Here is a 25,810-nt window from a genome sequence, read left to right on the forward strand (position 1 = left end):
CCTTATCTTACCCAGATTTGATAGCTGCTTGGCACTAGCAATTCTTTGCTCATCGACCTGAAAGAAATGACTGTTGAAACTCAGAAATGCAGCTTCAAGCTGTGCTGCCTTTGTCATTATCCAATCAATACAGTCTGGTTTTTCTTATTTCTTTCTTTCCAGAGATTTAGGGAAAAAATATACAAGCTCTCATAAAATGTGATATCTTTCTTTTACTTCTGATTAACGAAATACAGTCTCTACCAGTGAAAAAGCACGATGTGTGAGACCCACTATGCTAAATTTACACCCTGCAATTTTCAGACATTAGTTGCCACTAAATTGGCAGAGTAACTGGAGCCAAATATACCTGCTTTGCAATTACATCTTCTGGGTTGGTATTTATGGGAATAGCCAACTAGGCCAATGAGACTAAAAATTAAAATTAACCTTTAATAGCAACATGCTGAAACTGCCATTTCATTAGTATATTCATCAAGGCTCTCAAGAACCTGTTATGGCCAGTCTCGGGTGCCGCTGCAAGTGATGCTTGCTTCCCTAGAACTTTGAAAATAAGATTAGTAAATCTATGAGCATAGTGCATCTTAAATTTCAGTTTGGGTTTTGTGTGAAGGCAAATGTATCCTGCCTTGGAATGAAATAGATACTTGTTTTGAGGATAAATAATTTATTACTGAATATGTAGAAGCCATGTATTTTGCCTGGGCATCTTGAATTCTCTGGGTTATGGAGATATTGTGGACTTCTGTTTTTATTGAAAATTTGCTTGAAATTCCTGAGATATTGTCTGATCCTTCTGGTCCCCATCTGTGTACCTCTTTAGGTGATTCTCCAGCTCATCTGTTTGCTCTGCAGCCCTTGCAGTATTTGCCAATTTGATGCTCTCTGTCCAGATGTGTCTTTGACTTAGCTTGTTCAGAAAGTACACTTTGTACCATACATAAATACAATGGTTGCCCGGAGGAATGTGGAGCTTTCAGAGGTTTTTAACCAGCAAAATGATGCATGGAGTTAAGAGATCTCCTGAGTTTTGATTTGGCTCAATGGAAGAATACCTGATGCAAAAAAATATTGAATGAAGCCTTAGAAGGCAAGAATGGTTTTGTAGTTAACCAGAAACTTAGTAGTTTTTGTGAACTTGGAGTTTGTCCCAGGACTGACCCATCTGAGTAAAACACATCCAGGTTTGGAAGCTGCAAGTGGTTCAAGTGAGACACCTGAAATATTTGGATTAGGGACTGAAGTATATAAATGCTTATTCTTTCTTAACTGAAGTGTACTAGGAAGCTTCTCTTTAAGACTTTTTGTCTTAACGGGCATTTTGAGTAGTGTAGCATGATTTCCCCCCCCCCTCCCCCCCCTCTTTTCTTTCTTTTTTTTTTTTCTGTCAAGGCCAGGATAGATTTCTAAAAATCGGGTGCTACTTTTGTTTATGGGAAACTGTTTGAGGATTTTAGGAAATAAAGGAAACAGAATTGGCAGGAATCAAAGAAGCAGCAAAAAATGGGAAAAGGAGGAAAGCTGGTACACCACATAGTCTAAATCCTAGACTGTTTTTTGTGTGGCCCTTTCCAGAGACGTTGACCACAGTTGCCTCTGCTGCTTCTGGGGAAATGTTCATTTTTTTTCATCCATGCATGAAATTTTTTTCTGCTTTTTGCTAAATATTCCTGCCTGTCTTCATTCCAGTATTCTCCACCATGCTGTTAAACACAGCAGCTGTTGAAAGAGCCAAAATCCAGGATTGTCTATATTGCAGGCAAACCCCTGATTTTACTGCTGGCATGAAAGCAGTTTGTAATATATGGTGTGCATGGGTGGTATCTTGCTGTGGCAGTATTTGCTGGAAAGGATTGGTCACCAGTACCTTGCAGAAAGATTGCACAGCCACACTACACACCCTGCATTAATGTCCCGTCTGTGTGGGAGCACTGTTCCTCTACAATGGAAAAACATCATTGTTCTTGGCTAGGTCTTCTGGTACAATGACGAAGTGAAATAGATAAGGTGAAACTAAACTCCTGTGAAAAGAATGAGCCGCTCACTTCAATGTAATCCTTGCCATGTATCTTCCTAACAGCATGTTTCTCTTTGACAAAATGCAAATGCCATTTTTTTCTTGTTATTGACCTGCTTACAGAAAGCAGCAGCAATCTAAGCCATGCAGCAAATACTGAGCCACATTATCTTCTGTATAAATGTTTATTATTACTGTATAAAGCACACCAAAGAGCTCGGTTTGAATGGGAAAAAACATGCTTTAGGTAGGTGGTTATAAAAGCTGTTATTTTTCACTTGAAGTGATTATTTTCTAGGTCTCTGATAGTGATTATAGGAAATTCCCAACTTCAAGTAAATAACCACTTTTTGTATACATCTGTCATTCCTGAGCCCCATCTTCTGCCCCCACTTAACTGTCTTTGAGGCTTGCCTAGTAGAGGACATGTGACTGGGAAAAGGGCAAATGCACACTGTCTTTTTTATAAAAGAAACCTCTTAAGTCTAAAGTAATGGCACAATCTCTTCAAGTAGATCTAGGGCATGACATTTGTAAAGGCTAGTGTCCTGTGATGTCACTGTTGAATTAAATGAGTATATTAGCAGTGATCTTCAAAATACTGAGCGATGTGAGGTCCTGGACTGTCTAAAGGGTGTTGCTGTGGCTGTGCCATGGCTTGTCGTGTTTTCAATATAGGGTGGATGATGATTGCCTGATGATAACCCAGCCTGGTGATCCTCTGAAGTCAAGACTCTAGTTTGGCTTACGTTGAAATTGTTTTTTCTAAAGATGTTTATGTCCATTTCTGCATTATCATTGCATTGGGAGAGTAATGAGTCACCTTTCCCATTGAAGACTGAGGGTTCTTCTGAGTTCACTTTGTTTTGTCGCCCAACTCACATGGTGTTCATGTATGCCCTCTTCTCAGTCTAACTCTTATGTCTTTTGATTTGCATTCCTGTTTAAAGAGTTTATCATCTGTTTCCAGGTAATGGTTCTGTTTAGGAACAGTACCCCATCTTGACTGGCCGTGTGCTGTCACTAGCATCTACTGCAGTCACTCTCCTCTTCTTAAACTGTTGCCTTTCCTTGACTGATTGTCTTCTGCTGATTCTTTTCCTAATTGTAACTGTTGCTGCAGTGTATTGTTTGGAAAAACATTCTTGTTCCTCTTCCAGATTTTTTTAGGAGCCTCAGGAGGGAGGTTTCTGGTCTCCTTGTTTTCTGTTCTTAGGGCAAGACTTCAAAGCAGGAGCTGAGTTGCCTTCCCAGGGTAGGGAAATCTGCAGATCTGTCTCTGTCTAGATTAAAATTGTGGTAATCTGTCATCAATCGCCTCACACTTGGAAATTAGCTCAATGTCATTAAGTGAGAGGTTATGAGTTTTTTCTTTATTGTTAAGGACATTGTGGCTGTTTCGTTTTGTTACTCTGGCCTGCATCCTGGCGTTTCTTGGATTTGACACCTCTGTGGAGCCTTGCACCCCAGCTATGTCTTGCAGGCTCTTTTTGAGGTGTGGCCTTTTCATGTAGTCACACAGCCTGAGTTCTCCCCTTGTTACCAATACCACACCTTACTTTCACCTCCTGATGTGCTGTACTGACGTGCAGTCAGATCCTAAATGCCTAAATTACTCTCCTGATATCAGCAGGAGGATATTGTTATCATAATTTGTTTTGCTTTCTCTACCATGCTTACACAGTGAGTTTGCTTTCAGAGCGCTGCATGTTCTGTCTCTAGCACACCTGTCAAATGGTCTTTTACCAGTAAGATGTCAGCATGGGATACGATCCTTCATCTACATGCTTGCTGCGACACAGCATGGCATGCCTGGTTCTGACAGCTTTCTTTACTGGTGAAGACTTTGATTTGCAGCTGCCAAGACAATTATTGCTCTTGAAAACTTTCCTTTACTACTTAAAGAAGGAATTATGGCATAGTTGTTAAGGATAAGCCAAGTTTATTAGACTAAGTGATATCTGTTGGAGTTCGTAATGGCAAGAGTGTTTTGGTTTTAGGTCATCTGGTTAAGCATGAGAAAAGGCTACAGCCCTTGTCTTGCTCTTAACCTAGAGGTGTGTTTCCACAGCAGCACAAGGTGTTTGGGCTGTCCTTCCTTCCAGGACTTGTGTGTTCCTTTCCCTCTCTTCTGTGATGGCAGATGCTTTTGAAACTTGGTGGTGGGTTCATTCAGACAGTGCTGAGAACTAAAGGCTTATAGGTTCGCTTTTCTAAAGCTTGCTGCCCCACCTGTGGTAGAGTTTATGCAACTGGATAGTAAGAGGGAAGACAGGAATTTGTAGCCGGGGCTGGAGAAGGATGGAACTGTTAGCTCAGATTTGGATCAGGTTAAGCTGTTGAGGAGATGCACCTTTAGCTAATTCCAGCTATGTACAAAAAGCAACTGGGATTAGTTTGGCACAGAGCTTCTGCCACTGACCGATAATAACATTCCGTATTGTCATCATCTTATGTATTTGGACTGTAAGATCTCTGGAGGTGCAGAGGCTGGTTTTTTTGGTGGTTTTTGTTTATTTCTTACTGGGTGAAACATTCTTCTGCCTACCACTTAACAATTTCTGTTTATAGGCTTTTTTCCTATAATGAGTAGCTCTTGCTTAAACTGCATTCGTTTGCAGAGGTTGATTCTCTGTGTCATCTGTGTGGTGGGACAGCAGACTACAGAAATACTAGATATTCTTATGAGTGCTCAGTGGCTACTCATAGGAGAAGGGGCAGGATAATACCTTCTTAGCATCCTGCTGAGGGACGAGGTTGGCGTTCTCCTTTGTAGTTACCACTTTTCCCTTCCTCTACTCCACTTCTACGTTTTTGTATTACTGCATATTTGGGTATTGTTGTTTTTGTATGCTGGGATGTAGAGAGGGATAGTGTCCAGTATCAGCTACCAAATGCAAAGGAATTCAGTGCTTTTTATGCCTCTAAGTTACAGCATATGTTAACCACTGCCATAGTGAAATGTTTCCAGAGCAACTGATGTTACAGATTTTTTTTTGGTTTTTTTTTTGCAAAGAATTGACACTGCCATTCAAAGCCTCGCAGTTAACTCCTGCCACTCCTTGTGATTAATTCTCATTGGAGAACCCTTTAAGTCATTATGGCATGACACAACAGAAGCTTGAAGTAGCACTTGCATGTGGGGAAATAACCAATTCACTATTAGTTTTCTCCAGATAGAACAACTGTGGGATTTTTCTTACATTGGGTGTAAGACCTAAACGAATCTACCCAGCTAGTAAGCCTGAACATCCCAGAGTTTGCACAGTTAACTGTCATCTCTGAAGAACCATAAGTTCTTCAGCGATTTTGTTGATGGCTTTGCAAGGGAATGGACTGTAAGGGATGGTGGACATTATGGACTGCTGGGTCCTCTGGCTGGCACTGTGTACCACCCAGACCATGTATCCACCATTGCTGTGGGAGCTCTGAAGAACCCAAGTTCTTCAGTGCAGGTAATTCAATACATGTATTTAAGCAAGAAAATGTGGTTAATAGCAGCCTTTTATGACCTCTTGCATGTGCATAATGCAAAAAAAGTCCTTGCAGAAACAAGTCTCAAAGAGCAATTACAAACCTGTGGTCTTTGAAAGTAAATGTTCAGATTTTGTAATTGGGAAACTTAAACTTAATTGTGCCAGGTAAGTTTTTATTGACATGGAGTATTGTGTGAGGAAGCTTAAACCTAGTCCCTTCCAACTGTTAGAAAAAAACCCAACAAAACCCTGTAAAGTGCTTGTTGTTAAATGGAATTTCTGTTCACTTCTTTTATTGTAGATTATTCCTTTAAAATTGATTAATTTTGAACATTGAATTCACTTTTGCTCTGGACTTGCAGCTTGCTACATATTGGTTGGACAAATCTTTCTTGACCAGCTTGTCTCAAATATGTGTACCTAAACCAAATGGACAGGATTTTTAATGGTTCTGCAGCCATGCCACAAAATCACAAATGTAACTTCAGTTCAAACTTTGTCGTTCTCTATTCCTTTGCTTGCTCTTCCTATCATTTAATTGAATGATGCATTCTTCTTTAATCTTGGCAGTCATTTTGTATAAGATTTACTGTCCAGTACTGCCATTTGTCCTTACTGGTTTACACAAGCTTATGATTTATACTGGGTGGTGCTGTCGGAAATATCCTGTTGCCAAGGAAAATGTTAGACAAAGGTGGCTGTGTTTGCTGTGAGAGCAAGGAGCTAAAATCTGGGCATAACAGCAGAAAGTAACTGCGTACAGATCTGTATGTAGCAGCTTGGTTTCATCTCAGGTGGATATTTAAAGGCCAGATTTATGGGTGACTGATTACGCCCTGCATTGCAAGAGCATTTAAAAATTTCATGTTCTATTGTGTTTTGCAGACAGAATATAATTGTCTCAGCAGCTTGTGAAATAAAGGCAAATTTGAATTGAATCCCTAGGAAAGATCCTTGAATAAACTAAAACTTAGTAGTACTCCTCCCACCTTCAAGGTGTTTATCCGTCAATATGAGACTATTTCTTTTCTTTCCTTTCCTCCCTGTCGATAGGCCATTCAATATTAGTGCTCAGACTTCTTCCATTCCAAGAAAGAAGATAAGATTCAGCTTGGAAATCTTATCGCTAGGTGGATGTTGGCCTTGAGTACATTTCTCCTATCTTATCAGCAGAGTAAGCAGTGAGATGAGGCTGGTAGAGGAAGTGTTGTGGCATTAAGAGTTGTTGTAGACAGAGGAATGTAAACATCTCCCTGGCTGTGACTATCATTTAACTTTCCAGTCAGCTCCCTCTGACTGCCCTGAGAAAAGATAGATTTGGTTCCTGCAGTGGGTCGGACCAGCAGCCAGAGCTCGCATTCCAACCCGCAGCAGTCCTGTTTCTTTAGGAAGTATTTCAGATATCTCTGTTCTAAGTAAGCTGATGTTTAAAAGCTGTGAAAGTCAAGTGGGTTTTGCTTCCAAAATGGTGGTGGGGAGGAATTTGAGTCGACAAATCAAAGATTTTCTGCAGTCACACATGGAGGGGAGTTTGATAGAAGGATTTGATATTGGTGGTGGTTTGGGACATGAGACACAAGACCGAGATTACTTATCCTGTATTTACTTTCTTTACATCCATGCCATGTTGTGAATAATTCAGGCTGTGTTTTCAGGGTGACTAATACTGAGTGACCAGCGTGCAGGCATGATGCAGACAGCCTATCTGTTCAGTTTGGTGAGGTGCAGCAGTCTTGTCTGTGGGAGGACGGATGATACTCTATTGATCATAAGGGTTACCAAGGCAAAGTTGGGCCTCCTTCCCTGTTTTTTAGAACCCAAACCTTTAAGTCGTAACTGGCAGACTGTGTCAGGTACTTGTACTTCTATTCTTTGACAGTAGTTATACCACAACTCGATATACTGTCTCTTCACAGCATGGTCTGAATCTGTCCAAGAGGAGGATAATATACCTAACTGTATCATAAGGGTGATGCAGACAAATCTTTCCTCAAAGGTAGAGAGGCTGAGCAAAACAAGATAAAATCTCTTCTGAGATGCTAAAAACAGTTATCTTTTCTGTCCCCTGTAGGTGTCTGTAGTTTGTAATGTGATCTGTGAGGTGAGTTACTGTTGCTCTTTGTTGCGGGGTAGCCTCTGTATAGCGATGAATGTATTACATAAATGGTTTGTGAAGAAGTTCGATTCTTTTCTGTGTACACAGGTTCTGTCTCTTAAGTGTGTTGAAAGTTACTCAGTATGGATAAAACCAATAGGATTCACTTTGTTTTTAGCATGGTTGAATATGGAAACTACATCTTTAGTTTTTTATTCTTTCTTGCTGTTTTTGTTGCTACCCCCATCAAGATGCTCAGTTGCATTTTTTGATGTGTGTTTATATTGTTTATCTTTTTGTCACCAGTACTCTTGTGTTCTTCCATCAAATTAAAGCTTGAAATTAAATTTAAAAAATATGCTTTTTCAGCCAGGGAACATCTGGAAAAGTACGCTAACCTGGTTGTGGTGAAAGCAAAGTTTCATGTAACAGTGTCTCTCTTAAAACATTACTCTGTAAGGGTCTAAGCCAAACTGTTAACACTACTGGGGACAGGAGAGCCAGAGCCATTTCAGAAACAGGTAGGTCTGTCACACAGCCTGTGAAGATGACTTGTTTTCTGATGCTGAAGCTGAACTTCCATACAATCTGTCTGAATGTGGGACTGTGCCTTAGAAGAAGTGCCTTCTACTAAGAGGTGGAAAGGCAAGTCATCCTGTTAGTGTGCTGGTGTTTGGAGTTGAGCTGATAAATTGCTAGGAGTGATTTTAAGGGAGGAGCACCACTGCCCTGTGAGTCAAAGCGCTGTGCTAAAGGAGGCATCTTCTCAAGACTGAAAGCCACAGTCAGTGGTCATCACTGGCTGCTGTTTGAAATCCTTAATAGTTTATAAATAACTATGGTCACTGCCATACTGAAATCTGAAATGTGAGCTTCTCCTGGTGCAGCAGAAACTAAAATAATCTCCCAAAGTCTGCTGGTTCTATCTTTTCACTTCTCTTTACTAACTATGCACATTACTTCAATAAATTAAAGATCCCATAGACTTGTCTAGCAACTGTGCAGCAACCCCTTGTGTTTTGCTCCTCATTCTGCTTACCAAGATGCACGAATGTATACCTGGCTTTAAGCTGCATGGAAGTTAGTGATGAAGAACCTGGCTGTGGAGCTGATGTGGAGACAGTAACTGGTCAGAATGTAGTTTCCCTCTGGACTTGGTGTTTCGAGGAAGTCAGTGTGGACCTCTTTGTCACAGTGCCTTCTGCTCTTTTGGAAGGTCAGGAAGATAAGATAATAATAACTATGGGTAAGAAGAAATTATTAGAAGAGAGTTAACTGTTCAATGGTTTGAACATGACAGTGGGTGGAGTATGTTTCTTGTATTTCAGATTTTTATTCTGGACTGTGTTAACTTTCTGTTTAAGTATCCAGAGATAACAGCTAAGCTCTTCTGAGAGTATGACAAACACATAATTAGGGAAAATATTTCCATTCCAGAGGATGTTAATTATTAGAAGGTTCTGTGTAAGTGCATACTTTACTTTGTTACACAGTAATGGTTTCATAGATTCCTTAAAATCACTGTGGGGAGAGGAGCTGGAGAGGAGTCCGGGATAAACAAAACAGTTGTAAATTTGGAGTACTGGTCTTGATCTAGGGGCTGAGTGGATGAGTCAGTCTGAGTTGGTCTTCCACTGTAAGTTATCTTGGGCAATTGAGGGCAAGCAGAATGGGAAAACTGTTCAGTAAAGATAACCATTGACTCATATGGTCCTTGTAGTCAAAAGAAAGAAGTTGGGGATCAGGTACTGACCCTGTTTGCCATGAGTATCCAGGAGTCTCCAGTATTCAAAATCAGGGAGAAAGCCATGTGATGGCTCCATTGCCTTATGAAGGATCATAAACATTATTCACCAGGGGATAAAAAGGGCTAAATTCCATCCTTCCTTTGTTCTTGTCTGGAGAAGCATATGCACTTCTTGAAGTTAAATGCTTAAATTCATGAGTAAATGAATCAGACTGTCTCACTGCTGTCACAGTTCAGGGATGATCTCCATATTTTCCAGGCAGAATGTCAGCTTGGCCTGGTCATCAGGAGACCAGAGTAGTGTGATGGGACACATGAGCTTGTTATCTTCTCTTTCACCTCTGCCCCCCCATTTGATTTGTCTTAGGTACAACTGTTTGATACAGACACTCCCGCTGGACTCCTGTTTGCAGGTAATTACAAGTATATCACTAAAGCAGGGACTGCTCTAATCTACAAAAAATCTTGGAATGGAATTTACGTCTTCCACACTATTGTATGTAAATCCTTTAGTCCATTCTTTTTGTGAAGAAAAAAAGAATGTTGTCTTAAAGGTAGTGTATAGCAATACATCCCTCAAAGGTATTAAGAATAAGATATTTACCTCTGCTGCTTCTGTAAGGAAGCGATCTGGATAGCTGTAGTTTGGATAAGAACAGTGTATAATCTCAATTTGACCTTGCTGGGGAATGCTTCTCTTTTGAGGTGCACCCAGTTCAGTAAGCTAAGTAAGTGTTTCTTCCTCTTTTCCTCCTTTTGCTGTACTTTTGCACTTGTACTGGTTTGGAGCTGTGTTCACTCTGTACTGTTAATGGCCCATAGCCTTTTTCTTTTCTGCCGTGCTAACTGCTGAGAGCCTGCAGACATAGGAGGTGTATGTGGTTTTGGTGTGTACTCAAGCAGCTGCACTGGAGATAAACAAATGTGGGGGCTCCAGTCAAATGCCCAGTCCACTAAATAAAGAATCCAGCTGTGAAGGCTGTAGGATTAAAGTAAGCAAGCCTGTTCACCTTGTCTCACTTCCTGCGCATGGTGTTGCAAGGAAAAAGCAAATGGCTGTTTATTAGGAAATGATTTAGAAGATTATATTTAATTCAGGGGCTTGCATGGCTAAGTGCTGAAATGCAGCCACCTACTATGGGGAATGTGTCAACTGCTTAAACTAACACTGTAGGATATTTAGAAAAAAGATATTCTATTCTATGCTTGTTGTATTATTTATGGTGGAGATCATGATGTGTTAATTGCTCTCCAGTTCAATAAAGGCAGCTTTTGCTGTGAGGAATTAATGGGTGAAGGATGGGCATCTGATAGCTGTCTGTGTTCTCCACCACTGTAGTTTTCTGTCTAAATTTAAAGAAGCTATTCTTTTTAGTGCTTTAAAAAGGGTTTTCCCATTGACTTTGACTTGATTCAGTAATATTTAGTATTTAATTGGAAGTAACCATAGGAGTTTCCGCTCTTTTGACTAGGCCTGATCCATTTTAAATCTTGAAAGTGCTAGATATCAAATGTATCACATCTCAGGGATCACAGCTGGAAAACTGAAGGAGGGGAAGTCAAATCTGAACAGTGAGCAGTTCCTTGAATAATCACTAATTTATCTGCTGCTTCAGTGAAGAAACATTTTTGAGCACTCGTATTGCAGTGGGGCTGTCAATCTGCCTTTACAAATAACCCTCATAATTTCTAATGTTGCTTAAGAAAATGCAGTGTTACAGGTTGGGGGCAGAGCGGCTGGAAAGTGCCTGGGGGAAGAGGGCCTGGGGGTGCTGGCTGACGGCCGGCTGAACGTGGGCCAGCAGTGTGCCCAGGTGGCCAAGAAGGCCAACAGCATTTGTCCCCCTGTACTCAGCACTGGTGAGGCCACACCTCCAGTACTGTGTTCATTTTTGGGCCACTCACTGCAAGAGGGACATTGAGGGACTGGAGCGTGTCCAGAGAAGGGCAACAAAGCTGGTGGAGGGTCTGGAGCACAAGTGTTGTGAGGAGTGGCTGAGGGAGCTGGGGTTGGTTAGCCTGGAGAGAAGGAGACTCCGGGGGGGGGGTCCTTATTGCTCTCTACAGCAACTTGAAAGGAGGCTGTGGACAAGTGGGAGTAGGTCTCTTCTCCCAGATAACAAGGGACAGGACAAGAGGAAATGGCCTCAAGCTGGGCTGGGGGAGGTTTAGATTGGGTGGTCAGGCATTGGAACAGGCTGCCCAGGGAGGTGGTGGAATCACCATCCCTGGAGGTGTTTAAAGAACGCATAGATGTGATGTTAGGGACATGGTTTAGTGATGGACTTGGCAGTCCTGGGTCAACAGTTGGATTTGATGACCTCAAAGGTCTTTTCAAACCTAAATCATTTTATGATTCTGTAAGTGATGTAATCAGGCAGTTTAAATGAGTATAGGGGAAGATAGGGGTTAAAACTTCCAGGGGATTTTTGTTGTCAGATAATCACTGGCAGGTGTCCTTTACCTGTGACAGAAGACTTAGGCATTGTCAGAGGCTTCACAGCAGAGCAAGAGAGAGCTTGTCTTGTTCTTTGCTTACCAAAGGCAGCCTGAATGGCAGTGGGATGCTTTTCTTCTATTCTGGCAAGGCACCTTTGCAGTAGTGCATAGGAAAGGAAATCAAGGTGAAGACTAGCATTTGTGGGGATTTACGAGATACGCTGATGAACGTTCAGCTGTGAGCAACTTTTTGGGTGGTATCAAGGATATTTATTGAAGATGTGGAAAGTAAGCTTGTTCCTCGTTAGTGTACTTTCCTAACCTGTTTGGTGCTATTAATGGGCAATCTTTTTATGCCCTACATGCTTGAATTCATTATGGAACCTTCCTCTTAAACACTAGTGCCCAGTTTTCATTTTAACAATGGGTGAAGTGTAGTAAAGAGATTAAGTTCATTACCACAGACTCTGGGTGGCTGCAGGAGTCCTGACTGTGATGTTCCCTCATAAGCACAAATCCACTCTGTCTTCAGTTTCAGTGCAGTGAGTGTTAAGCCAAAATGCCTTAATTTCACTGCTGTTATCTTGCTGACAACATACTTCTGTTGCCAGTGGAATTTATGTACGTACATGTTAAACTGAAGTTTATAGGCGAAACATAATGTTTGGAGTTTCCTCATACTCAACTTTTGAATTCCTCTTCTGGATGCATCATCTGCATTAGCAGTTATCTGTAAAGTAGATGTGGAGTGAGTCAGATGCTTCATGTCAACATAAAGAAGTATGGTAAGATACATCCGTCCTTAGCGGCAAGGGAACAAGCAGAAAGAAAGAATTATTTCATTCAACTATGGAGCTTTCTATATGCATCATGTGATAGAAAAGTATCATTAGTAACCCTTTGGCCTCACAGCTGCATACCAGCCTGGATCAAAGCAATTCTTTTCCTTTCTGAAAAACTTTAAGCAGCGATCCATTGAAAGTATCCACTGAAGATCCCAGGATTCCCAAAAAAGATATGCCAAAGGTTTGTTCATGCATCCTGTTTGGCGATAAGGCTGAAGTTACTGGCATTGTTCACGAGGATGTTGAGCATGTAAGTGTCTTGTATTTCTTCCTCAAAACCTCCTTGGCCAGGGTGACTGCCTATTCTTACTGATTACAGTTTCTGATACAGAGGCAGCAGTGTTATCAGTAGTGATCTATTCTGTAACATGCACAGTTCTCTGGAGTGCTTACAGGTAAAGGTTTTTTTGTGAAAGATATCCTTGACTTGCTATCTTAATACAGTGTGAAGTGCTCAGTATGACTTGTCCTGTTATTTATTTTTCCCTGATTATTTTTCAGTGAGCATTAAATATTTAAATGCTAACATTTTTGGAAGTGGTTGCTAAAACAGATTGACTTACTCAGGCCCCTCCAGAGTGAAACACGAGTCCCTTTTTTATTTATTCAGCCCAGATGGTATGCTGCTTAAAGTGAGCAATGTGTTGCAGTGAAAATGGACTACTTCTTTCCCCTTCTTCCCTTTCTCCTTTACTTAACTGAACACATCCGTGTAACTTACATTTGGGTTGAATTCAAAATAAGTCAAAGAGGCTGCAGGGTAAATATGTCAACTATTGGAAAGCCAGCTCTGCCAGATTGAAGGAATTTCTGCACCTGCCAACAGGCGGTATAGCATGTTGGCTGCACAAAACCTGACATCTGTATAGACCTTATCAGAAAAATGGACAAGATGATCTAGTTTGATCTTTTCCATGTCTGCCGTGTGTGTCTGTAACACTGCTCATCCTCATGTGCGTGCGCAGAGCCCCCCTGAGTCATGCAGTGGGCTGTGTGCAGAGTCGGCAGGAACATTGCATTCCTGAGGGTTGAGAGGTTATGACTGCACTGAGGATTTCTTTGAGGGTTTTTACATCCCATAGAGTAGACTTGCAAAGTGAAGGAAGCAAAAGGAGCAATATGATTTAAAATGGTTCCACATGTGCAATTGTTTTGACAGTTATTTATCCACCAATGGATTTTTTGGAGATGGAGTAATGCATGTAACAAGTTTCTAGATGCATTGACTATGACTCTCAAATTGCTGTCGGTAACCTGCAACTCTGTTCTGACAGCTGATGAAGGTCATGTTTTAAGAGAAATAGCTGTTGCTTTGAAATTGGATTGAGTCAAGAGTTCAGTGTTCCCATTCCGCAGCAAAGCTTGTGTAGGGCTGTCGCCAAGTAACTTGATCTGCCAGTATCTTTTGTTTCCTGTTTGGTGAAAAGGTTAGTAATACATCCTTGCTTTAGAAGAACGTTGAGGATCAATTTATTTTGTGACAAAGGAGATCTTATAAACAAAAAAATTTCTGGTTAACAAATAACATTTGGTATCTGTTTCTGGAATGCTGCTTCAGTTTAGTAGGGTAGAAGTATAGTGTTTATTTCAAGGAGTTGTTAAAAGTAACAGGAATTTAGCTTGCTTTTTTTTTTTTTTTGTGTGGTGGTGGTAGTGTTTCTTGGTTTGTGTCTTTTTGCTTTTTGAAACTAAAAATTTCTTAAATGATTTGGCTTGGTCTAAATTTTGTCCTTAAAGAAGTGTTAAAGGAGATCATGGGTAAAGCTTTTCAGGCAAAGTAACAGCAGTAGATCTGACAGCAGCTGAACTTCAGTTATTCTACACAGGAGGAGTCACAGTACTTGAAATGCATCCAGTTATGTTTTCTCAGGGACACTATGATGCTTAGGTGGGAGAAGAAAGTTCTGTAGTTAGGGCAGGTAGCTGTGAGACCTGGTGTTGATTCTTAGCTTGGAACTTGCTAGCTAGAAGAGGTCTCACTTAAGTGTTGACACAGGATTTTTCATTTTGAATGGATGCAGCTTCTGTGTGGAAGTAGAGCAGGTTGGATGAGGGATGTACTTATGAGGTTAGTGAGGAAGGCAGGTGCAGAACAACAGAGAGATGCCATGAAAATGGCATCTTTTTTATGTTCCTGCCTAAGTGTACTACCTAGGTGCTTAGGTTTTGAGAGAGCAAAAGCCTTGGTAATTCCTACTTCTTTTGTAAAGCTTGAAGTAACTCTGTTTTACGTCAGAGATTTATTCTTAGCCAGGACACTTCTGTTTTGTAATATTTGAGAACTTGTAAATTCGCTCTAATAAAAGTTATGACAACTTCTAGGAAAGTCTTCTGGTGGCACCATATTGACCTGAAAGCTATTTTTTGGTGGGAGTGTGGGGAAAGGATTTAGGTTCTGCTCTTGGATGCTTTATAACAAACCTGAGAACATGGCATATTGGCTGTGCCTTTATATTGCAAAGAATACCCAGGTATCTCATCTCTTTCATATCTTGACCTGGTGATGGCATGCCATAGTTTTGTAATATTGGGGTAGGTTTTCTCCATTTGCAGGCAGAGGTGTTACTAGCGCACTGGGAGTTGTTTGCTAATAGGAGGTTCTGTAATGCTGACAGTTTCACCCTCTGTAGCTGTTTGAGAGTGGCAATTTTAGTTTGCTGATTACTTACCAGCTATAGGCCAATGATATGAAGACTGATCTGAATGTGTGCAGTTGCTGGTTTCAGGAAAAAACCCAAATAATTAAAACAAAAAGAACCCTTGTTGGTTGAACATACAACTGCAGACCTCACGGAACAGTGATGCTGTAAGGCTGCACTGGCGCAGGGGTGGTTATTGACAGCACCTTATCTGTTTGGTGTTTCACATCAGGACTAGCCAAGGACAAACAGTTCCCATTACTGATTTAAGGACTCGGGCATGAAGTAGAATTGGGTACAGCGTTTCCCTGGGGCCTGCTGAGAGCAGTGAAGGCTCTGCTTGAGTGGGCTGGAGCTGAGCTGCTTCCCGTGTGCTCTAGGTTGTAGCCTTTTCCCATCGTGGTGTAGAGACCAAACCTGTTCTTGATCAGAAGAGCAGTGTTGCAGGGAATGAAACTGAGGTTTGAATGAAACTGCTAAAATCAAAAAGACACCAAATTTCCAGCTGCGTAGCCTGGGCTTGCCTTTTGCTGGCTGTCTTTTTCTGTCAGGTGCTACACCAGGATTACAGGTAGCTCTTGAGTGTGTGGCCAGTGGCTGAGATTGCCTCATCTGCCTCAAAAGACCTTATTTCTACCTTTTTTCTCAACTACCTTGTCTTTTTAACAGCTCAGAGCACATTTCCGTGAAGGTATCTGCTCCATGCTGGCAGATTCTTAAAATGTCCCCAGGACAGTCAGCCATTTGCAAGAAATAACATTGGAGAGGACGTAGGTTGTTTATGGCAGGCATAGACTTCAAAAAATACCTCCCCAAAGCATTCCTGTCATGTCTTTTGAAACAACGTTGTAAAATGTAGTAGCTTTGCCTGTGTCAGGGATGGAGCATTTTGCTATGTTGCTGGGGAAGAAGGGAACCATCTGGGTTTGGCTGATTCAGGACTTTCTGGAAAGCCCCATGCTTATAGGCTTGTTTTGGCAGCTGAGTTCTCCAAAGATGCTTGTACGGAACAGATTCCTCCCTGGGACTGCAGGAATGAGCTAGGAAAGAATCTTCCTTGAAAGTGCTCATCCTGGCAGCTGTGATCTGCTCTGTGCTGCATTGAAGAATGGGGCACTCGCTGTGCAGTGTTTGTAAGTGCTTCTCCACGCCCCTGGTGCTCAGGCCTTCCTGGGGAGAGGCAGCAGTTAGACTCCAACAGAGCAGAAGGCAAGCTGGTGTAGGGTGGACAATGGAGGGAACTGACTGCAGCTCTCCACTTCCACAGGGTTCCAAAAATCATGCAATTATCCTCAAAATGGGTAAAGATTAAGTTGCACGTCAGCTTAATTTCTTCTTGGTTTCGAACCATGAAGATATGTGGTTGGGAGGGGGCATATTTTTGTGACACTACCACCCGTATATGGGAAGGTTTGTATTTCTGGTTTTTGCCTCTTCGAGTGTTTGTTGTCTGGGACTAGTGTGGAATGTGACAGAGGAAGAGGAGGGCATATTCGTTCTCTCATTCTCTGCCTTGTCTTGTAGCTTCCCCCCAGCTCAACAACATGTTGTGCTATTTGGATGCTTATTAAAACCATTGAGTGTCCTTATCTTCCTTCACTGAAGTTTGTGTTCCTTGGATATCTGCATTCTAAAAACAATACACAAAGTGGGCAACAGGATAGATTAAAATGACTGGTCAGAGCTGTCCTTAACCTTGAAGTAAATCTCTAGCTTTCCCTCCAGCACGGTTCTTTTGATCTCCAGTATCCTGCTACTAGTAACTCCTTCCGCTTGGCAGACACTCAGTGTGCCAACTGCTTTACTAGCCTGTGGACAGATGTATGCCAGGTGACTATATGTTAACACCAAGAAGCTCAATTCCTACTTTGGTTAGCAGCACTATGTTTAAAACTTAATTGAAAACCTAGTATGAATTAGTCAATGTGTTACCTAGTTTGTAGCCCTTGGGTTACAACAACAACCACAAATACTGTGCAAGCTAAGTACTGATCTGACAAAAGCATTGGACTATGGAGCCAAGTTTTTGTGGCCTCACCTATTTTACTTGTGTTTAGACCAACCCTGTGGAGAGATTTTTATTTTTTTTTTAACAAACTGTGCTTTGATCTGAGGATACATAAAGGCCTCATGTATGTTCTTAGAAAGTGAACAGGAAGAAAGAAATCTGTGAAATGGGGAGTATGAATGGAGAACAGGTAAAATGATGATTTAGGAAAAAGAAAGTGCTTCCAAGTACCATACTCAGGATATTGGTAGGATAATGACAAAATAACCATGGTCAAGATCCATTTGTCTTGTCTTCATTCAACCACTGATAAACAGCTTGCTCAGTGACTGCTTTTGCTGCTTTTTTAAACATCCCCTGTAAACTTCCTTCTTTTTTTGTTTCTTGCAGAGAGCCAACTGTTGCCTGGGAATAACTTCACAAATGAATGCAACATTCCTGGAAACTTCATGTGCAGTAATGGGCGCTGTATCCCAGGGGCCTGGCAGTGTGATGGGCTTCCAGACTGCTTTGATGACAGTGATGAGAAGGAATGCCGTAAGTGACTGTTGCTATGACCTTAACATGTTTAATATCACAAAGCTTCGCTAGGTAGTGTTACTGGCATGTTCTGTAGTGTGTATTAGGTAAGTAACAAAGCTACTTCCACTTTTGTAATTTAGCTGTTAGAAAAAATGTACAGCCTCTCTTATTATTTCAGGTCTTTAATGCTCTTCAAATTGTCCTATTTTAATACAGAAGTTGGTAGCAGGTACCTAAACCCCTATTCACAGATGGATAATTTGAGACAGACTTGACTTACAATTAGTGGAATAGTGATGCGCTGTGATTTTTAGGGATTCTGTGTATACGCTTCAGCACAGTGGCTTAGTGCTATAAGTTGATGTTTGCTACCATCATGATTAGTCCCTTTCATTTCAAAATTGTTGACTATGCTGTTATTTTTGCTCTCTCCTGTTGTAATTCTTAATCCTTTGAAATATAATACTAACTTTCTGGAATACAGACCAAATGAATTGGCTAATAGTGTTTACATGTTTTAAACCTCCCTATAGAACTCCCAGTTCTAGAGAGTTCAAAAAAGTTGGATCTGGTTCTCCCCTGTGACTTCATCTTTTTCTTAGCATTAATTAAGCTTTAGTTTAATTAAACTTAAATATTATTGTTGAGCCATTAGTTAGTGTGAAACTTTCTAGCCTACATGTTTTACCTAGACAGCAAGATTATGCTGCAGCATAATGCTATGATTTGAAATCTAGTTGGGAGTAGAAAAATCCTTAAATTTCATGTGGTTCTAGAGCAACTGAGTAATTTCTGACAAGTAAGTTACTGCTTTTCGTCTAACAGATGTTGCTGCTTTACATATGTACTTTATGGAGTTTTTCATTAAACTTAAACCAAATGATAAGCTTACCTTTCCCAGGACACTTCCAAGACATTATTAGCTTCGCTTCTGGAGCAGAGGGAAGAAAGAATAGCTTCTTCCAAATTAACTGACTAGAAATACCATGTTTTGTTAAATACTCTTGCTTTTTCAACTTAGTATTTCTTCTTTAACTCCAGTTATCCATCCCTTTTAAAATAAGGGGACTTTAATAACTATGTTGTGGAAATCTCCATACATAGTTCTACTTAAAGCCAGCGAGCTTTTCTCCCTTTCTAAGGCATTAAAAGCATCTGTATAAAATATCTGATGCTTTGCAATTTTTATAAAGCATCAGGCTGATGTTACAATGCTGAAGACAGGTTAACTTTCTTTTTCTTAGCTTTTAACATCTTAGGAAAGGACGGACCTGTTGCAAGGATTGATCATTGTCATGCATATCTGTTTAAAACCTAGCTGAATTTAAATTAGTGGGAGCTTTGGCAAGAATAAAAAATGTCCAGAGTTCAAAGTGTACCTGTCATTGAGATATTCCTGATTGTAACAGCTATGTGACTCTCAGGTTCCTCATTATTTGGGTCCTGAATATGCTGCTAGCATGACTTCTGGTATTCTGTTTCAAGTTTTTAAAACAAGCTGAATGATGGTACTTCTGTTTTTATAGGATAGCAAATCACAACATTTTCTATCTTTAAGAATGTTTTCATCCTCTGCCTTGCATGAATTTTGTTTCAGTGGTACAACTATAAAATCTTAATGAAGATTTTCATTAACCTTAAAGAAGTTTTTCTTAATGAAGGCAGTGCTGGGTATTTACCCATGAATCAGCAACAGGAAAATATGCTTTGTGACTCCGTTAAAAAATTTCCTTACCAAAATAGGTTTGATCTAGTGAATTGCAGACAGTAATGAACATAGTAACTGACAATAAAATATAAATAGCTGGAAAATGACAGTTATAAAAGTTGTTCTTGTCACAACAACCTCAAATAAAGCTCACTGATCTAGGCTATGCCACAACTATGAATTTAAGTTTCTGCAGAATTGTCCTTTTTTTTCCTTTTCTTTAAATACTTCCAGCCCACTTGATTGGCTGATGGTTTTTTGGATGGGCATCCTTTTGATCCTGCCCAAATTAACAGAGATAATAAGACTATTCTTTCCTCTTCCCATACATCTATCCACTATCTGATCACCTTCATAAATGTGAAATTAGCATGGAAAAGAGACAGGACGGAGAGCAAGGGATTCTTATTCTGTGCTAGCCTGCTGTTAACAGGTCAGATAAGCCAAAACAGAATGGAAATAAGTGCTTACTTGAATCTTCAAACAAGAAATTAATGCTCATGCAGACAAGGTTCTGTAATGCATCCAGAGAGCTTCAAGCTGCCTGTTCTGCATCTCCATCCTCTCTGTTCCAGTAGGCAGCTTTTAACTCTGTGTATGCTGCCATAAGAAGTATATCTAATGAACTAACCACTGTGTGTATGGGATGCTGAATATGCCGGTGTAGCTACAGTCAGTGTAATATGGCAGAGACATGGGGTGTGAGAGGAGTCACTGGGAGAAAAGAATTACAGCATTAGTAAGGAGGCTGGGAAGGTTTTCTGTTCTTAGTTGTTGTCTTATGTCTGAATTGAGGAAGTTGGATTACTGTCTCAAGCGTGGATGATCCTTGTGGCCCAGGAAACATCCCTTTTGAATCCAGCTAAGCACCTAGCCTTGCTAATACCTTCAGAGGGACAATTCAGTCACTTACACTGTATGTATATGCTTACATATGTATGTAGCTAAAAAAAGTTTCGCTTGCTCTTTCGATGAATTTTGAAAATGGTCCCAATTCTTACGGTGTACTGTTATAGTGTTAGCAAGCAGTCTTTTACATCAGAAAGTAATCAAAATTTGGATGGGCTTATACGCACAAATCTGGTGTTAGAGGAGTTCCTAGCCCAAAATTAAGGCATTGAAAGGCAGCCCTAGTGTCTTCTGAGAAGGGAGAAGGAAGAAGGAAGGAGAAAAATCACGTCTTTTCTCCCGCTCCAGTTTATGTCAATCTGTAAAGATAGGCTCCTACATTATTATAGGCTGGAAAGGACTCTGGAGGTCATTTGGTCCAGCTGTCTGCTCAGAGCAGGACTAACTTGGATCAGGGTTGCTCAGCACCTTGTCTAAGTCAAGTTTTGCACATTACCAAGGATGAAGAGTCCGCAGCTTCACTGGGCACCTACTCTAGAGTTTAAATATGTGCACTGGGAAAAATTTTTTCCTAGTACATGATCAGCTTCCAGTGATGAGATAGAAGCTGAACAAAACAATTTGTAAAGATGTGCAATGTGATGAACATTCAGATCCTCTGGTCTTAGTGAGTGGCAGAGGGGAAACGTAGGAGCCCAGGAATTATTGTTCTTGACTGCAGAAACAGCAACTGAAAAGTAAGAACAGTTGACATTCAAAATGTGTGTGTGTGTGTATCACATGTGGTGCTATTGTTGTATCAGTGTGTGTTGTGTTACTTGTGTCAGGCAACTCCAGGGAGGACAGCCATGCTTGAAAGTGTCAAGCTAGCCTTACAAGGGTTGGAGTGTGTGTGTATATAAATATAAGTGTAACATTTTTTTAATTGTTTTAGGATAAGTTTTGTTACCTTCCTCCTATCAGAATAGGGCTCTACTTCCTAGAGCATACCTTGCAGCAAAATTGGAGTTCTTTGTTTTCTGCTGTGATGTTGCTTTGCAATAGCTGAGCTGTGGATAGTCAAGGCAAAGCTGTAAGAGTTGCATTAGCAGCATGAGATGGCTGAGTTCCCAGTGTGTTACTACTATGAGCTGTGCTTTAAGATGCTTTGTTTGTAATTCTTCATCAACTAACTAGTTCAGATTAAAAGGCTTTAACCTTGCTTTAAAGTGTTTGTGTGTGAATAGGAGTTCAGTTACAGGATTCATTTGGTACTGTGAACTGCTATTTCTGTGAAGACAAGTATGCTGCCTTTTGGCATGACCACTGAGGAAGTTTCATGCGTGCTCCTGTGTGGTTATGTGCAAAGTCTTTCTCTCTTTTTTTGGACTGCCTTTCAGTTGAATGTCGATGCCCAGCAATGTTTTATCAATTCTATTGCTGTACTACCTCATCTTGTGTGTTCCCCTTCAAACAGGAAAACTTAGAATTTATGGTCTGGTTCTCACTTTCTGTGGCCAGCAAGTGAAAAGTGCTGGTTTGGGTGTGAGGATGAAATAAGATGCAAAGCACAATTACTGGCACCTTGTCCATTCATGTCTTATCTCTTCCCTCTCTTCCTTTTGTCCTTTTTCTGACTCCTGCTTTGAAGGACTATCTCTATTAACCATGTTATTTTGTGGGCTTTTTCATCATCTCCCATGCTTGCCAGAATCCATACCATCTGTCATCTTTCTTGCTTCCTCTGTGCCCTGACCCGTGATCAGTTTAACGCTTCCCATACCAGCTCTCTGTATGCTGTTTAGTGCACAGGACACTTCTTGTACTCTTGCCTTCTGTCATGGTGCTGTGACGACAGAAAAAAATTTACCTGGTTTTGTCGGGGGGGGGCTGTTGAGAAAAGGCCTAAGAGGGAGGAAATAAGCTGAGACGGTGACTTCTCATTGTTCTTATTTACAATTTATCTTCTCCTTGAATCAGAGTATCTCTTTGGCTTTTCCTCCAAGCCACTAATTGAGCTTGAAAAAGAATTAATTGACCATAGCAGTGTAAATGTTTTGTGAGTATTTCCAGTTCTCTGTAGCTTGAGTAATCTGCTAGTATCAATGTGTCTCCCAAAATGGAGAACACTTTTGTAGTTCATTCCCCCTGACTCTGCTGGTTCTCATCGGTTGGATTGCTCATCAACCTGTGTAGTCCAGTAACAGTCATGCCGGTTTCTTTTAAATGTTAGTGGGCTTTTAACTACTACTACTACTACTATTGCTTTTTAGCTGTGTAGATGATTTGTAATGGAAGCTGAGGCTCCTCTTGACAAATGCAGAATCTTTACCAACGGGACTTTCCTGCAGAGCTTATGGATTCATGCTCACACTGGTCAAGGTGGGAGCTGTATGCTGTCAGCCACTCTGTCTGTTGTCAGATACAGAAGATCCAAAATGGCACAAAATAGAGAACCTGGATGGAAAGAGATTAGAAATGTGTGCTTACATGTTTCAAAACATTTTGAGATAAATGGATTGTCTTTAGTGCTGACCTTTTTACCTGCCTGCTGACAAACTCCTTTGGTACCAAGACCTGCATCCAGCTGTTGGAAGGATTTCTCTCCTTGAGATATGAGAGTACACTAATTGTGGTTTAACCCCGGCCAGTAACTAAGTACCACACAGCTGCTCACTGGCCGCCTCCCACCCAATAGGAATGGGGAGGAGATATGGGGGAAAAGGTAAAACTTGTTGGTTGAGATAAGAACAATTTAGTAATTTAAAATATAATAATAATTGTAATGAGAAGGGGAGAGAGAGGGAGAAAGGAATAAAATCCAGAAGGGAAAAAAAAACCCCAAGTGATGTACAATACAGTTGCTCACGACCCACTGACCAGTGCCCAGCTGTAGTCCCCAAGCAGTGGTTGGCAGGTCCCAGCCAGCTCCCCCAATTTTATATACTGAGCATGATGTTGTACCCTTTTGGCCAGTTCGGGTCAGCTGTCCTGGCTGTGTCCCCTCCCAATTTCTTGCACTCCTGTGGCCTTCTTGCTGGCAGGACCTAAGAAACTGAAAAGTCCTTGTCTTAGTATAAACATTACTTAGCAACAACCAAAAATATCAGTGTGTTATCAACACTGTTCTCATACTAAATTTAAAACGCAGCACTGTACTAGCTACTAAGAAGAAAATTAACTCTATACCAGCTGAAACCAGGACACTAATGTTCTTAGTTAAGCTTATAATTTACTCTGTCATCTTTGTTTCCTCTGCTCTTTGTACATCTTTGTATTACATTATTACAGAAAGAACAATGTGAACACTGAAGATGGCTTTTGTCAGCTAATGAGCAACAGCTAGTGGAGAGATGGCATGTTGCTGCCTTTGTCAGCTAATGAGCAGCAGATGGTGCAGATTCAAAGCATGGCACATCATCTGTGCTAAGTGCCTGGCATGACAGCAGCCAAAATTAGAGACATACCAAATACCCAGAAGTCTAGATTTTCCTTCACAGTTCTTCTGAGAGCCATTTCTTACATGCCAAGTTTGTATGTTCAGCTACGAGCAAATAGTGGCACACAGTGAATACAGTGACTAGCTGTGTTAATCCAAGGGAGAAAGAGTGTAGGCTGTGGGCTAGAGGAAAATGCTATGCAAGGATAGCCTTGGGGTGGTGTGTTCTTGTATTAAGAACTTCTCTCATGTGTTTCTGTTTCCAGTTGCAGCTGTTGCTCATTCAACACAAAAAACTAAAGCAGGTTTTTGAGTCAATGCTAAAGTCTGTATGATTGGAATGTATAGATGTCTGAGCAACAGGGCATCATCCATGCTTATAAGAATGTGCTGCCAACACACTTCTGCAGTGGCTCACAAGAACTGGCCTCTGTAGCAACATCTGGAACTGCAGTATTAAAAAGCTCATTTCATCACCAGCGATCCATCATCATCAGAGCTTGCTCTGATTGTCCTTTAGACAGAGTCTTTATGAGCAAATCTTCTCCATGGGGGAGAATGCAAATGTCTTCGTTAAATGAAGTGCTGTGTGAAAATGGTCAGTTTTAATTAGTGTTCTCCAGACAGGTAATGAAGCCACATGCTGAGCAGGCTTCTGCTACAGGTCAGCTTCGTCTCTTGCCTGAGACACGGGTGCTTGCAGGGAACCCCTTGCAGTCAGAACTGAAGGGTTTATGATGTCTGCAGTTCTGGGTTGCACTCAGCATAGTATGGTGAGCCAAGCTTTTCTGGAGTGGCACAAAAACAGGCTAACTATCATGGCCTTGAATGCTATGACTCATATTGGGGCAATCTGAGAAACCAGTTTAATCCAGGTGTCTAGCAGATGTGGAAGGAGCCCTTCTGTTTCTGGATCAGGGAATTAAAGCTCTCGGAACCCATGCTGAAGTCAGGGTCCTGGTGAGAAATACCCCAGGAACTCCTACATCTGGTAGGCTGCATGCTGTAGTGCAAAGATGAAGGCCCGAGAAAAATTAAATTTTCTTTTTTTTGTTCAATTCCTTAAAGTGTTTTGGGGGCTTTTATTTATGTGTGGTGGAAGTTTTCTGATCTGTGTTTTCATGATTGTAACCATGCTTCTATTGTTGTCTTTGCAAGCATTTTTAACTGTCTTTGGCGGATTAGTAGAATAATATTTGAGATAATGCTGTAATTACTTGTTCATTGCTGATATGTTGGTGTATTTATTCTTGATTTCATCTTCTCTTATGTGTCTTAACTCTCTTCTTGGTTTTTATCTTACAGAGTTTGAACTGTGTGTTTATATATAAGAACGCCTGGGGGTTTTCACATTCCATTTTGTGTCCGTCTCTTCTTTCTTGGGTATATTTTCAGTTCCATATAATCTATCTAAACATATACCAGCATTTTGTATAAAAGCTTTATAGTCTCAGAACAGTTTATAAATCTTTTGGTGTCATCAGAAGGTGGAGTGAGGTGGTGGCAGATGTGGCACAACTAAGCTTGCATCATTCAAAGTGTATCTGCACACTTGTTTTTATTTTTTGTTGACCCTGCTCTGGTGGGCAATTAGATTGGATTAGCAATGTATTCTAGCTGTAATATACAGCCCCCAATAACCATTTTTAGGTTTCCGCAAGGTTTCCTGTACCATATTGTTCCATGTCCAATTTAAAACCTATCTACCAGACGAATGTTCACTGCTCCCTCTGGTGTTCACTTGCAACAGGTTTTACTGCTCGACAAGTTCAGGAATGGAGTTTGCAGCAAAGTGTTCGTAGTAAACAATTACGGACGGTCATGGATGAAATATAAAAAGTCTTTTCATAAGAATTATAAATGAAATCCACACTCTGCAATTGGCAGCCTGGGTTTCCTAGATTATGTGAAGAATCTTTTTCCTGTGCTCTAAGACCTTTCACTTGGGATACTGAAACTCTCCCAGAACAAAGGCAAGTTAAGTTTTCATCTTCAGACTGGTACTTAAGGTGCGTTTTGACTGACTTCATTACATCCAGTTTCCACA

General features: G+C 40.9%; 1 protein-coding gene across 2 annotated transcripts in view; it reads left to right on the forward strand.

The window, feature by feature from the left end:
- LDLRAD3 (low density lipoprotein receptor class A domain containing 3) overlaps positions 1-25,810 on the forward strand; it is a 118,549-nt gene that overhangs the window by 22,895 nt on the left and 69,844 nt on the right. For both annotated transcript variants that reach the window (XM_055791364.1, XM_055791371.1), the window contains exon 2: positions 17,657-17,803. In XM_055791364.1, the coding sequence (XP_055647339.1) occupies positions 17,657-17,803 (147 nt within the window). The remainder of the gene's footprint in view (positions 1-17,656; positions 17,804-25,810) is intronic.

This window comes from Falco peregrinus, chromosome 1 (assembly GCF_023634155.1).
Source record: "Falco peregrinus isolate bFalPer1 chromosome 1, bFalPer1.pri, whole genome shotgun sequence".
In the NCBI taxonomy this organism is placed as follows: domain Eukaryota; kingdom Metazoa; phylum Chordata; class Aves; order Falconiformes; family Falconidae; genus Falco; species Falco peregrinus.